Source organism: Dermacentor albipictus, chromosome 3 (assembly GCF_038994185.2).
Source record: "Dermacentor albipictus isolate Rhodes 1998 colony chromosome 3, USDA_Dalb.pri_finalv2, whole genome shotgun sequence".
NCBI classification, from domain to species: Eukaryota; Metazoa; Arthropoda; class Arachnida; order Ixodida; family Ixodidae; genus Dermacentor; species Dermacentor albipictus.
In genome coordinates this window covers 324,496-338,624 of record NC_091823.1, presented here as the reverse complement: position 1 = coordinate 338,624, position 14,129 = coordinate 324,496, and the positions used below count along the sequence as shown (strand labels likewise).

Genomic DNA, 14,129 nt, shown 5'->3' with positions numbered 1-14,129 from the left:
GCCCTATCCCACCTCAATCTTCAGACCACAGCATCTTTGTGTATTCAGGCATTACGTCTTTGACCCACGTTTTTCTCAGACGAGACACTCTAAAGGCACCTCTTATGCCCTAATACGATGGGCAGTACCATGTCCTTCACAAGATGCCAAAGTCCGCCACCATCCTATTGAATGGTTGCAAAGAGGTAGTCTCATTAGACTGCCTCAAGCCGGCTTACCTTGAGACGGCTCCCATGGAGCTTCCCGCAGAAGTCACCGGCATATCCGCTGATCTGCATGTAAGCAAGACAGCACCGTCTCCACTTTGTCGACGAGTGCATTTAACCATTCCATCTGGGCAAGGGCCCCTGTAGCACCCACTGACACCGCTACGCACTGATGCTAATGGTCAGCGCTCTCATTTGGCACTGTGAAATATGACAAAAATAAAGTTGCACGGCGCATACTCATGGCGCAAGCACAGCACATGCTAGTTCGTTCTAAGAGCCTGCAATGTTGGTCCTCTTGTTCTGGTGCTACGCTGCAACCCCTTAGTTGGCGACCTGCTCACTTGAGGTCGTCAAGCCTGGAAGTGTTCTGCCGCAACATTTTTTCAATGATGTTTGCAGTCACACCTCATTAAAATTACAAAACCAACTAAAACATACTGTCAAACCCACTTATAACAATATTCAAGTGCCACAGAAATTCCATTGTTATTACCAATAATTGTTATAACCGGGTTGCATGAAAAAATCGAAATAGAGGGATGGCAGAGTTGATTTGGGAAACTATAATGGCAAGCAGGCCCAGAGCCCTTCTCCACCACCTTCCCCTATCCAGCTGCTGATCGTGTTCCCTTGTTTAACTGCTTCCTGGATGCTCCGATTACGCATAACAAGCCGCGGCTATCGCCGTTAAAGAATGGCACTGCTATAGCAACTGCAAAGAGGGGTAACGGGCGGCAAGGGATATTCAAGCTCCACCGAGGCATCACTTTAGCGGCCCTAAAAGGGGCCTTTAAAGAATGCGAGAATACTGCTATGGCAGCCTGTCAGCTTAAGAAATCCAGAAGAAATGCTGAGGCAAGATCGCCACAAGCATCTCGCCACGTACAGTGAGACCTCATTTCTATGAACACCACACTAACAAGCTCTCAGATTAATGAACTTTTCAAAAATCCCCTGCCAACCTATAGTTTCAATGTAAAGATATGTCAGTACTACAAACTTAAGAATAATAGACTTTCAGAATAATGATTGTTATTCAGTTTCCCTGTGATGTTAACAACTCCTTAGTACTATGAACTAATATTCCAAAGTCTGGGGATTCTTAGCTTTTCGTGTATCCTTCACAGCAGCCTAAACAGTAGGCTACCAGACAACAAGGCACAGAGGGCGTAGGTCAGAAAGAGGGCAGACGTCGGGCTCGGAAAACCTGAGATGGTGCTAGAGAAAAACAGAATGTGGGTGAGCAGAAGCGACAACGCATCAGGTTTTGCGAGAGCGCATGCTCTGCCCAGAAATGTGTCACCTAGCAACATAGGCCTGTCTCTTTCTTCTATCTGCGCACTCCTCTTTGTTTCGCACTTCTTTCTGTGGTCGCACTAGCTGCGCATGGTGAAATGCAACCTCCGTACTCACAGGAATGCCACACAATCGCACTTTGCACTTTCCAGGTGGTGCCATTTTCACGTGCTTGTGTGTTGACGTAGTTCAGGTGTCTGCCTCGAGCGTGACAGTTGTGGTGTCCACGGGCAAGAAATGTGAAAAACAAACAAAAGGCAGAAAACATTACGCTTTAGAGGCAACTACCTTTTTGTCGGTAGTTTTCTCAGCGTCAGCATCTGATTTGCACGTGTCACTCTTGTTTACAGTACTTCGTGGTATGTGGCGACGAAATCTATGGAAAGTAGCAACGGTGTGTGCCGAGAGGCAACAACAACATTTTCTTGGAATAGCTCATATGGTGACAACTTATGAACTAATGGGTTAATGGGTGAAATGGTTAATTTTGTGGCTTTCACTATAACGATCTTTCAGAATAACGAACAATTTACCTTGGTCCCCTGAAGTTCGTTATATTAAGATTTCACTGTACTTTTCACTGGCTTGCATGATAAAAACCCTATGTCTTTCAGCCTTGCATGCTTTGTGCGAAGCTTGCCGGCATCTTCCTCCAAAACACCCAGATGCTTCACATAATGCAGCAGAAGGTTCCTTGCGAAAACGAAGCCTCGGAGGGACTGAATCATGTGCCAGGCCTCCTGTAAGGACAATGTTGAGGCAGCTTGTCCTACCACATCATCACTGCCGTCATCGCCATCACTATCCGATGCAGGCACGTTCGCGATGATCACCTCATCGATTAGAAGCACATAATTTCCAAATCTATAGCCATGCGCTTTCTTTTCACCGGCAACATCGTGCATTGCTGATGATTAGTGAGCGGAACAGCCATATTCCTTTTTGGCAGCGAGTCAAACGAAGCTGAGAAACCACATAGCCAGGAACGATTTTGATGCAACCAACAAAGACGAATGTGAGAGATTAAGCTGTTTGCATAACTGCACTGAGTGGGGAGCCAGCGAGCAATCTGGGAGCAGCGTGGCTGGTGTGGTGCATTAATGTTTCAGAGGGTGGCGTGGCGTAGAGCTATGGGTGCAGCCCATTCGTGTTCGGATCAGTGGAAGTGCGACAAGAGAGAGGCACGCAGAGAAGGCTGGAAAATGAGTGCGTGGCGACTGTAGCAGGCCATCATTCAGCAACTCGAATTTCTCATTTTATTTATTTCTTTTGAAGGATTTTGCATTTCACTACCTTTTGGCATGGAGACCCAGCATCCAGACTTCATCGTTATAACTGATAATGCAGCATCGGGGAATTGTAGAAAGTGGGTTATTTCATTATGAAAAAAATACAAAAGTTAATGGTGCTGCAGTTTCTCATTGTTATAACCAAGATTGTTAAAACTGTTATCGTTATAAGTGGGTTCTACTGTGTATCAAAGCAAACATAATTCTCTAAATCTGGGCATCTAAAATGTTGTTAGCAAAGCAAACATTTCCTTTAAATTGCTGTAATGAACCTTCTTTAGTTCAAAATGAAGATTTACTGATGATATTGTGCCGATCAGACATAAATCCGGAGGTGCGCAAAGTTGTTTGTAACAAATTTTATTCAACAGTTCAGAAGCACTTGGCTACATGGCAACATGCCAAACCAATTGCACTGCCGAACTTTGGTCAGAGGTGGTGTCATACTGTGCAACGCAAACACTGGAGCACATATGCTTTCGGTTATGAGAAGGAAAGATGCTTTGGTACATGCTCTGCAGTCTTAAACTGCTGCACATGCGCAGTTTAGAGATTTCTCGTCCAGGTTCTACACTGATTATTTGCTAATATTGCCTGGAGTGAAAACACGAGAAAAGTTCTCTTATTGGTTCACCTTAAGGTGAGTGCGTGTGATGCGTTTGAGCCCTTGAGTGATACATGAAACCTTTGATGATGTAGGTACTGACAGCCACCCAACAGCTGTTCGAGCGGGTGCCACAGTTTCCTCATCTGAGCAGCCAAGCACTTGGCACGCTATTTCTCCAGCTGACAGTGCAAGACCTGGGCATCTGCATGCCACTGAACAAAGGGGTGAGTGCAATAACTTATGATTTTATATGCATAGTTCTTGAAAAATCAGCTGTGGTGTCAGCCATTTCTCTCTGGCTTCACTTTGCCTTCTCTGGGAAAAGCTGATATCTGACATGCTTTTCAAGTACAGCCAAGTCAGGTGCTGCATTTCGTAAGGATTGCAAATTTATTTGGTAAGTACATGCATAAAATCATGCTCACCTAACCATCCACACTTCTCTCATGACAAAGCTCATAAAACATACACACTTTTCTAATGACAAAGCTCGAGTACATATAAACATGTAGAATGAACATTTTGCAGTCTTCCATATATTCGGATGTTTTTCGCTCAAAATACAGTTACTGTGTTATGGTGAGTAACCATGGTGTTATACTACCCATCTGTACAATCCGTCACCAATTATTTTTAGAACCAAAGCTGCCTCATTCTTTTTGAAGCGGCTCTCTAAATACGTAGCCTGAAGGATGCGCTTCTGCCTAAGAAGCGCCTTCCACACTTACTTAAAAAAGTAATCTTCTTCTTTCTAAGCTAATATAGGTCTTATTGTTCTTGGAGGTTAGACAAAAAAATGTATTTTCGTCAAAAATCGAAATAGCCACTTGACATGCTCAGCTGGACTTATCTTAATGCAACCAGTTTCATATTATATAGATGAAATGTGAATGAACAAGCAAAAGCATATCTGACTGAGAGTGCAGTTGTTAGTAAAAAATTCTAGGCCGTGTGTTTGAACTAGGTTGCTGGACTGAAAAAAGTACCAGTTCAGTTCTGGTTTTCAGAAATAAAGATTTATAACAGCTTGCAAACCAGTTCGCAACACTGAACCTGTTCACAAACTGTTTTGGCACAGTCTGTTTTGTCCTGCCCCACAGCAATAGGCTGCATTATACTGTCGATTTGTGTGCATGCGCAAGTTTCATAAAGAGGAGGCAGAAATTTACAAATAGTAGAACCTCGTTCATACGTTTCAGAAAAAAACGAGAGGAAAAATGTACAACAATCTAACCTAACATACTATCCGAAGTAAGTAAAAAATTTGACATACTCAATTGTAGTTGACGGCTACATAATGCTACCTGTTGCACGAATCGTTGTGGCACGAGGCAAACTGCACCGTCGCGCATCGAGCTGGCGGCCTTCGACCACCCGAGACACATTTTGTTCTTTTCCTACTGCGTAGTGTTTTAAGATGGCGACAGGAAACCGAGATGAAATCATGCTCTAACGATGGGTGCTGCTGGGGTAACACGTTGTCAGGAAGGAAGTGTGCACACCCCGTCTCGAACAATTACAACCCTTTATTGCCTAGCCTCGGTCTCTCCACCACTCTGTATCCGTGATGATGATGTCACTCTGTCCAGTGGCGCCATCTCTCTGCTCCGTATCAGTGATGATGATGTTGCTCTGTTCAGTGGTGCCATCTCTCGGCCTTGCAGTGGTTGTCTCCACCACAGTCCTTCGACGTCTCCCCTCTGTAGGACGTGAACCCGCCATGGGCATGTCCAGTTGGGGTTCATAATATGCTGTCAGCTGGTCAGCATGGGCGATCCCGCGACGGCGCCCTGTCGTTGGGTCTGTCAGGATGAAGTGATTAGCACTGACATTCTTTGTAATCCTATAAGGACCTGAACGTCTTGGTGCAAGCTTCAATGAGACACCTGTTGCTGGATTACTTAAAGTATGGCTGTCCAGGAGAACAAAGTCAACTGGTTTCAGGGTAACTGGCTGCCTGTGATGGTTGTAATATGCCTTTTGTTTCGCCTGACTGGCAGTTTGCCGTCTGTGAGTAAATTCAAAGGCCTGGGCAAGGCACTGGCGTACTTCTTCAGAAAAGGCATGGTAAGCCGCAGTAGGCGGTTCAGCGTTGTCCTTGGTGCCAGGTGGTTCCCATGCAGTGTGCAGCTCTCAACCATAACACATGAAGGCAGGTGTGTAGCCTGTCACAACACTCTCTGCGGTGCGGAGAGCAAAGGCAATTTCGGGGATGTGAGAGTCCCACTCCCTGTGGTTTGTGCAGCAGGCCCGGAGGTATTCCTTAACTGTACCATTATGGTGTTCTACCATATGTCCAGCGGGGCAGTAAGGCAGGGCATACCCTGCCTTACGGTCTTTTATGCCCCATTGCTCCAGGAGGCCCTTCCAGAGCGTACTGACAAATGTACGGCCGTTGCCGCTGCAAATTGCTACTGGTACTCCATACCGACAGAAGACTTGCCGCATGCAGTGAGCAATGTTTTGGCTGGTAGCAGCTCTTAGAGGAAACAATTCAATAAACTTGGTGAACTTGTCAACCACCACCAGCAGGTGCTGGTGGTGCCGTGGTGTGAGTGGTATAATCGTCCAATGACATCTACACTAAGTTCCTCCATCGGTGCAATGGCCTACTGGCTGCTCATAAGGCCTGCTGGCTTTTGGCGATTAGCCTTGGAGCGCAGGCAAACTTTGCAACATCTGACATATTTAGATACATCTGCTGGCATACCTAGCAATACGACATGAGAAGAAACATGCTGCAATGTCTTGAAAAAACCAACATGTGCACTGGTGGGGTGGTCATGCACCATTTTCAGCACCAGAGTCCACAAGCGCTCTGGTAGCTAAGGCACCTTTAGGTTCCCTCTGTGCTGAATGAGCAATCCAGTAGACTCCAGTTCTGTCGAAACAGCCAAGTCCTTAATTAGGCGTGATTGTTGGTCGTTCTCTGGGAGCGTTGTACCTTGCATGACACTTTTCAGCTTGGCGAACAGTGGATCACGACTTTGCTCCTCAATCAGGCATTCTATATTGTTGAGGAGAGTCACATCGTCTGTCATAAATAAGGGGGCAACTGTCTCAAACGTAATGTGTTGCTCAGGGTCTTGAACTGTAATCGGGAACAGAGTTTCGGGTAGAGCCTGGCTTGGGTTGTCTGGACAGTTCAAGGGGGTTCTGCCAAGGGCATCCGCTAGAATGTTGGCAAGTCCCCTTCTGTGTTTGATCTTGCAGTTAAGGCCTTGCAGCCTAAGGACCCACCGCTTGACTCTTGGTGAGGCTTGATTTGTCTGAAACATCCATGAGAGAGAAGAATGGTCACATTAGAGTTCGAATTCCGTGAATTCGAGGTAAGGCCTGAATTCATCGACTGCCCAGACCACTGCCAGGCACTCCCATTCCTGAAAAGTGTACTGTTTTTCTGCATCAGTGAGGACCCTGCTTATAAACAACACAGGTCTGAGTTCCTCAGGGCTTTCCTGGAGTAGCACAGCAGCTATTCCGATACCACTGGCACCTGCTTCCACCACAAAGGGCTGGTTGAGGTCAGGGAGGTTCATCACAGCATCATTGGCCAGGGACTGCTTCAGAATCTGGAATGCGCACTATTGCTGGTTGGTTCACTGCCAGGGTGCATCTTTCTTCAGAAGACTGGTGAGGGGGTGGGCTGTGAGATAAAATCGAGGTATAAAGCTTCGATAATATCCCGCCAGGCCAAGGAAAGCTTGCAGTTGTTTGACTGTTGTTGGTCGAGTGTAGTGCAACACAGCAAGCACTTTGCTTTCATCAGGAAGATTGCTTGCAGGTCAAATGATTCTTTGTTTTCTAGTTCCCCTCTTAACCTGCTGCTCTCCTTTAACTGCCCAGGTGAAATTATGTGTCCAAGGAACCTGAGCGAATGGTGGCAGAGTTGGATCTTGTCTGGGTTAATGGTGAAGCCTGCGGCTCTGAAGCGCTCGAGTACACGTCGGATGTGTTTCACGTGGTTGTCCAGAGCGTCTGAATACGCCAAGACATCGTCGAGGAATACCATTGCAAATTTATGATTTATACCATCCAAAACACTGTCCATCAATGTTTGGAAGGTTGCTGGCCCACCTGCCACTCCGAAGGGCATCCCATTGAATTCAAAGGTGCCCTGGTGGCAGATAAATGCGGTTTTTGGGATATCCTGATTGCCCACTGGGATTTGGAAAAAGCCTTGTGAAAGATCAAAACTTGAAAACCATTGCACCTGACCCAGCTGTGCCAAGGGCCAGTCAGCCATGGGCAGAGGGTAAACAGGCACCCTTTTTCGGCTATTCAGTGGTTGATAATCCATGGCAAGGCGGAAGCCACCAGACTTTTTTGCGACCAAAACAGGAGCACTTGTCCACTGACTGGTACTCGGGCGTATGAGCTCTTGCTCTAGGAGGTCACAGATGCAGTTATTGATAATGGCCTGTTTTTTAGCATTGACAGGGTGAAGCTTGCAACGTACAGGTAGGCTGTCCCCAGTATTAATTCGATGTTCAGCAAATGATGTGCGCCTGGGGGTAGTTGAAACAATTGGGTTGAAAGTCTCAAGCACCTGTGCCAGACATGGATCTACATTCACCTGAGCCGCAAATCTAGCAGGGTCATTGGTGGTTGGGACTTCAGAGCTTACCATAGGCTCAGGTTGCTCGGCAAAGATTGCTTGCAGGTCAAATGATTCTTTGTTTTCTAGTTCCCCTCTTAACCTGCTGCTCTCCTTTAACGAAGGATACCATGTGCACTGCGGTTCAGTCCCAATTGTCCAATCCCCAGTGCAATATGGAGCGTTATTCCAGTCACCGTCAGGAAGTCCCTCCTGAGTACAATGTCTTTACAGAGGTCAGGCACACACAGGAACCGCTAGCGGTGGGAGCCGGCCACCCAGTGGATCTTGCATCGGAGCAAGGAAGTAGATTGAGACCAGCCTGTGGCCAGGCGGAGCGTGCGTGCCTCTCTTTTGTGACTGGCTCCCGTGGCTTCAGCGGCCACCGTCGCTTGTTGTCCCAGAAGGCTGAACCCCGTGTCTACGAGCGCCTGTAATGTCGTTGCTCCGATGCGAATGTCGAGAAGTGGTTCCTTTCTGCCAGCACTGGCCGCAACCTGGAGCGCGCTGTTGTAGATGCTCGCCGGAGTAGCGTCTACAAATGCATGTTTTCTGAGTACTGATTCTCTGGCCATTCAGCCCGCACATGCCCCAGTTGATGGCACTGAAACACCTGGGTGGTGCATTTTGCCTACCCGTGGCGCATTGGCGAGCAACATGGCCATTGCCTCCGCAGCGCTGGCAGTGGACTTGTCGCATGTTGGGCCGCTGCTAACGAGCGAGTGTGGGGGATTGTCTGCATCAGCGTAGGGATAGTGGGGGCGGGATAATTTTGATCACGCAGATAGGACGGTTCGACCGCTGCGGGGCGTAGTGGCCAGTGGTACGCCGGAGACATTGTGGCTGACCCAGTGGTGCCAATGGTGGCAGCCACCGAGATGGGCCGCGGTCCAAGAGCATTAGCGACTGCCCTGTGTGGTTGGAATACCAAATCCATTGTGACCTGATTTGTTGGTGGTGGCGGTGGTTTGTACTGCCATCACTGCCACACTCTTTCCGTTAAGCCATCCGCCTCCATTGCGAGCTCCCTCAATGTTGTAAAGGTTGACCCTTCTGCAAGGTCTTGTAACTGCGGGTGCATTTGGTGGAGAATCCGCTGGACCTTTTCCTCTTCTGGTACGGTTTCACCAATGAGGTCGTAGTATGCCAATATCATGTAAATGAACTCCTTCAAATTCTCGTCTGGGTGCCATGTGCGTTGTTGAAGCTCTTCCTTCAGGTGGTGCTTCGAATCGATTGAAGCAAACTCCATGTGGAACGCTTGTGTGAACTCTTCCAACGTGGCGAAAACACTGACAAAGTGCCACCACAGGGTGTCGCTTTGTCGCTGTGGTAGCGCTGTAGTGGCGCCTTGGAGGGCAGCGCTTAGCACTGCCCTCCAAGGCGGCCGGCACCACGTTACTAAGGTCGCTGCCCTCCAAGGCGGCCAGCACCACGTTACTAAGGTTTCTGGCAGAGTCAATACCAGACACGAGGCAAAAGTTCTCTAAACGTTCAAGGAACACCTCTGGCGACTGTAGGTTGTTGAATCTCGAGAACTTTGGCGGCTCTGTTGTCACGTATGGCGTGCAAGTCATGGCAGGCGGCTGCAACAGCGCCACCGCACCCCCAAGCCTACCGGCACGGTAGACACGGTGGCAGTCGTCACTCGTTGCCGCAGCAGGGAGACAACCTGCTCCCGTTGGATGGGCGAACCGTCTGTCTGGTTGATGAGGTACTGCACTACTTCCTCCGGAACATTCACACTATCCATTTCCAATCCCGAACGAGCCCCCACTTGTCCGGAAGGAAGCGTGCACGCCACGTTTCGAGCAAGTACAACCCTTTATTGCCTCGCCTCGACCTCTCCACCACTCCGTATCCGTGATGATGATGTCGCTCTGTCCAGTGGCGCCATCTCTCGGCTTTGCGGTGGTTGTCTCCGCCACACAGTCCTTACAATGTGAAACTCACATTGTGCCACCTGCAGCAAGGAACGATGACGTGTTTGCGTTATCGCCAACTAAAAGCATGCAGTGTGCTCAGTATGCTTGCAACGGCTCGACGCCCCACACTCTGTAAAACAGATTAGTGAAAATGCTTATTGCAATAGGGTTGGTGGTGATAGCTGTGAAAGTCCCGTGTGACGACGCAAGAGGTGATTTGCTGGTACCAGAATTAAAAACTGAGTGTGAGCGCACATTATTTTTATTGATGCGTGGGTGTGTATTGCTGTGAAGCTGGCGTACTGGGTGGCTGCTGTCCTCAGCTGCATGCCTCTTGTGCATTTTCTTGTTTATGTGGAATCTAGCGGCTGGAAAGCATATCGGCACAGCTGAAGTAAGAGAAAGTAGAGGTGTGCGCAGGGAGCTGGCCGCTGCCTATTGGCCTTGGATGACTCTCCTGTCCCTTGCTGTACGCTAACAATCTATCATCTTGTAAATAAACCAACTCCCATCCATTACAATTTTGGTGGAAGTTAATGTGGTGAATTATGAGAGTGCATCCTCTTTCCAGAGGATGCCGCTGTGATAATTGTTTTGTGCCTGGCCTTTGCGCCACACACATTCATTCACTAAGAGTGCAGGCAGAGGGGAGTGAACGCTTCCTCCGCCGCTCACTTCAAATCATCTATGAAACTCGAGATTACGTGGCCTCCAGCACTAAACGTGCAGTAAGACAGTGCTCATGAAGCCACAGCCATTTTGACCCACCTTACCTTTGCACTCTACACAGAATACATTCAAAATAGGGCTCGCAGGCTGTGTATGCGCTCAGCCATGCACAGCTACTGTTGGGCTAGAGGAGAAGACACGCCCACACTCCCTCTAGTGCTCTCTTTAACAAATTATCGCACGCCCCACCCCCTGCTCGTGCGGGAAGATGGCGTGCATCAATCCACCATTTTTTTTTCGGCTAACCCTCACACGCTTTCCTGCACACCCACAGCATACAGTACGCGGAGCACGATAGGGTATTTATTGCACTTCAGTTTGTGTGGAACATGATGGATGATAGAGTGTCTTGCTGCTGTGCTGCTGTGCTTTGGTGGCCACGTTCTGTCAAGTGGCACAACATTTGAGAGGCAAGTTCACAAGCATCCGCATGCAATTCAATCATTTGATGATCTGCATCTGCAGCAGTTTCCATTGATTGCTTCAACATTCTTTCACGGCGGCATTAAAATTTCAGTATATCGAAATTGTAGATAAAAACACATTTCGTTATATTGAAGTTCAGAATACATGGTGTTCTATCGACAAGTTCTAAAGTTAAAGACATTGTTAACACCTGCAGATGGGCTAGATGGTGCATTGCAGACCTACGGAAAAATTAGCGCTCAAGAAGACACGCACGAACAGATTAGAAAGACACAGGGCAGGCGCTAACTTCTTAAAACTTTGTTAAATCAAGAATTTTGTAATATTGAAGTTTGTTATATCAAGGTTTAACTGTACTCACCATTTTGTTATATACCATTTCATAATAACAATGCTAGAGTGTAGATCTTTGTAACAGATTCTAGGTAGTATACTATTTAAGTTTATTAGATGAGTATTCTGTAATTTCTGGTAATTTTCTGCATGAATCATGCAGATGGGGCACCAAAATGTTTTTCACTCAAGACAGTAAAATGTCTTACACATTCTAATACATTATACAGTGTATTGGTATTGTGAGGTGGTTGATAAGGCAAGCCTCCTCACTAGAAAATTTTTATTTTGTCCTTCCAAAAATGGGAGGCAAATATATTTAGCTGTGAAGTTGTCTTTGCTGATAGCTTTAATGATGGTTTCTCATCTGATGCAGACACTAACAAACAGCAGGCTGTTTGATGCTGATGCCACTCCAGCAGTTGTGGTGACTCTGGAGAACACACGGATCTCCGCTTGTTCATGTGGCTCCCTTGTGAGCAAAGCCAGATTCACAGGTGATGTCTCTTCACTAGCACAAATATTTTATTACATTGTTTTGCTCTTACACACAGCAACAGTTCTTGTTGAGGCCTAACCACTGGCATGCGTTGACACGCTTTGGCATGCGCCGACATGCGAACGCATCGCTTCGTGTTAGTTGGAGGAAAAGAGTACGCAACCACTGGACACGAGTTCTGATGCGCACCGACATTCGCTCCTCAGCTGTGGCGCACAGTTGCTGGATTATTATGTGTTCAACCAACCAATCCGCCTTAAAACAGCCAGCTGTAAGCTTAGCTTGAAACATTAAGTTAGTTGTATGTAGTAAAACATCATGTTAGTTGTACTAGTTGATCTGTATGCTCTTTTAGATATAAAACCACGTTTGAATAATGAGTGTAAGCCTACCGCAAAAGTTTCTTTTTACCTTTGATGTAACAATAAAGCACAAAATATCAACTTTAGTGCTTGTGCTGGGTTCGTAGTATGTCTAAAAGATCACTTTGCAAACACCTGCATGACCATGCCATACCATTTCAAAAGCTGAAGTATGATTTCATTTTTGGTAGCTCCTTGCACAACCAACTATATAAGAATTAGGCGTGCGAAGTATCATTGAAAATTCTATATTAAAAATATTGTCATCTTGCAGTGACAGTGAATTGGAATCTGAACCTGCCAACGTTTATAGCTAGAATGTTATCTAGTGAGGCGAGTCTAGCAGTGCTATTGGAGGAATTAGAGGGCAGTAAATAGGATATAATAGGGCTCAGTGAAGTTAGGAGGACGAAAGAAGCATATACAGTGCTAAAAAGCGGGCACATCCTGTGCTACTGGGGCTTCTGGGGTAATGCCTACAGATTGGAAAATAGCAGTAGTAGTGCCTTTTCTAAAATCTGGTTAACCAGCAACATCTCCTAGTAGCTATAAACCCATTGCATTAACAAGCTGTATAGCCAAATCCTATGAGAGCATCATAAACATGAGACTCGCATCTATTCTTGAAACAAGACGCCTAATAGACATGCACCAGTGCGAATACAAAAAGGGCTGCTTCATCATTGACCATCTCGTGCGACTAGAACAGGAAATATGTGACGCGTTTCTACACAAACAATACTGTCCGATGGTTTTCTTCGATTTAGAAAAGGCGTATGATACGACGTGGCAATATGGAATCTTAAGAGACCTGGCTGACCTGGGAATTCGCGGCAGAATGCTAAATTGTCTATGTGATTTCATGTCAAATAGAACATTTCAAATACGTCTCAACACAATACTTTCATGCACATTTACACAAGAAAATGGTGTTCCACGAGGATACATTCTAAACACGACACTTTTCATAGTCAAAATAAACTCTGTTAATAAGATCATCCCATCATCTGTTATGCACTTATTATATGTCGACGATTTGCAAGTGGCTTCCTGCGCTTCACATCTACCCGCCTGTGAAAGACAACTACAAATAGCGATAAATAATCTCACACAATGGGCTGACAAAAATGGTTTCCGTTTTTTAACACACAAAGCTGTTACAGTTCTCTTTTCCCATAAGCGAGGGTTACACTGCACTCCAGTTCCCACATTGTATGGTACAATGCTGCCGGTCAAAAAAGAGTACAGATTTTTGGGAGTAACTTTTGACACAAAACTGAATTTCCTTGCGCACTATAACGCAACTAAAATAAAAGCAATTAAAGCACTAAATAGTATCATTAAGCTTTTATCGCACAAGCACTGGGGATCTGACCGATTATGTCCATTGTGTAGTATTATATACCAGTCTCTTGTACATAGCATCCTCGACTACGGTAGTATAGTTTATGGCACAGCTAGGCAGTCCTACATTAAGCGACTTGATCCAGTTCACAATCTTGGCCTACGACTGGCGAGCGGTGCCTACAGAATATCACCTGTCCAAAGTTTATACGTTGACTGCAAAGAGCCGTCCTTACAGCACCGCAGAGCACTACTTACACTTTCTTACATACTGGGAATTCGGTCATCACCACGACATATATGCTGCAGCTTTGTAACACAGTGCAAATCATAGGTACACTGTAGAAACAAACCGAACATGATTCGGCCACTGATCTTAAGACACAAAGGCTACTGTGAGACTTATGAACTTTCTCATGAGGTCCTGCAGGTTGCTGAAAGGTCACCAAGATTGCCCCCATGGTACAACTTTTCACAGCTATGTGACTAAACACTAACACATCTAAAGAAAAA

The 14,129-nt window shown here is 46.4% G+C and overlaps 1 protein-coding gene across 4 annotated transcripts in view; it reads left to right on the top strand.

Annotated features, from left to right (window-relative positions):
* The window catches only part of tweek (transmembrane protein KIAA1109 homolog tweek), a 576,634-nt gene that overhangs the window by 406,653 nt on the left and 155,852 nt on the right, over positions 1 to 14,129 (top strand). For all 4 annotated transcript variants that reach the window (XM_070534911.1, XM_070534912.1, XM_070534910.1 and 1 more), the window contains 2 exons: positions 3,494 to 3,625; positions 11,788 to 11,908. In XM_070534911.1, coding sequence (XP_070391012.1) covers positions 3,494 to 3,625; positions 11,788 to 11,908 — 253 coding nt within the window. The remainder of the gene's footprint in view (positions 1 to 3,493; positions 3,626 to 11,787; positions 11,909 to 14,129) is intronic.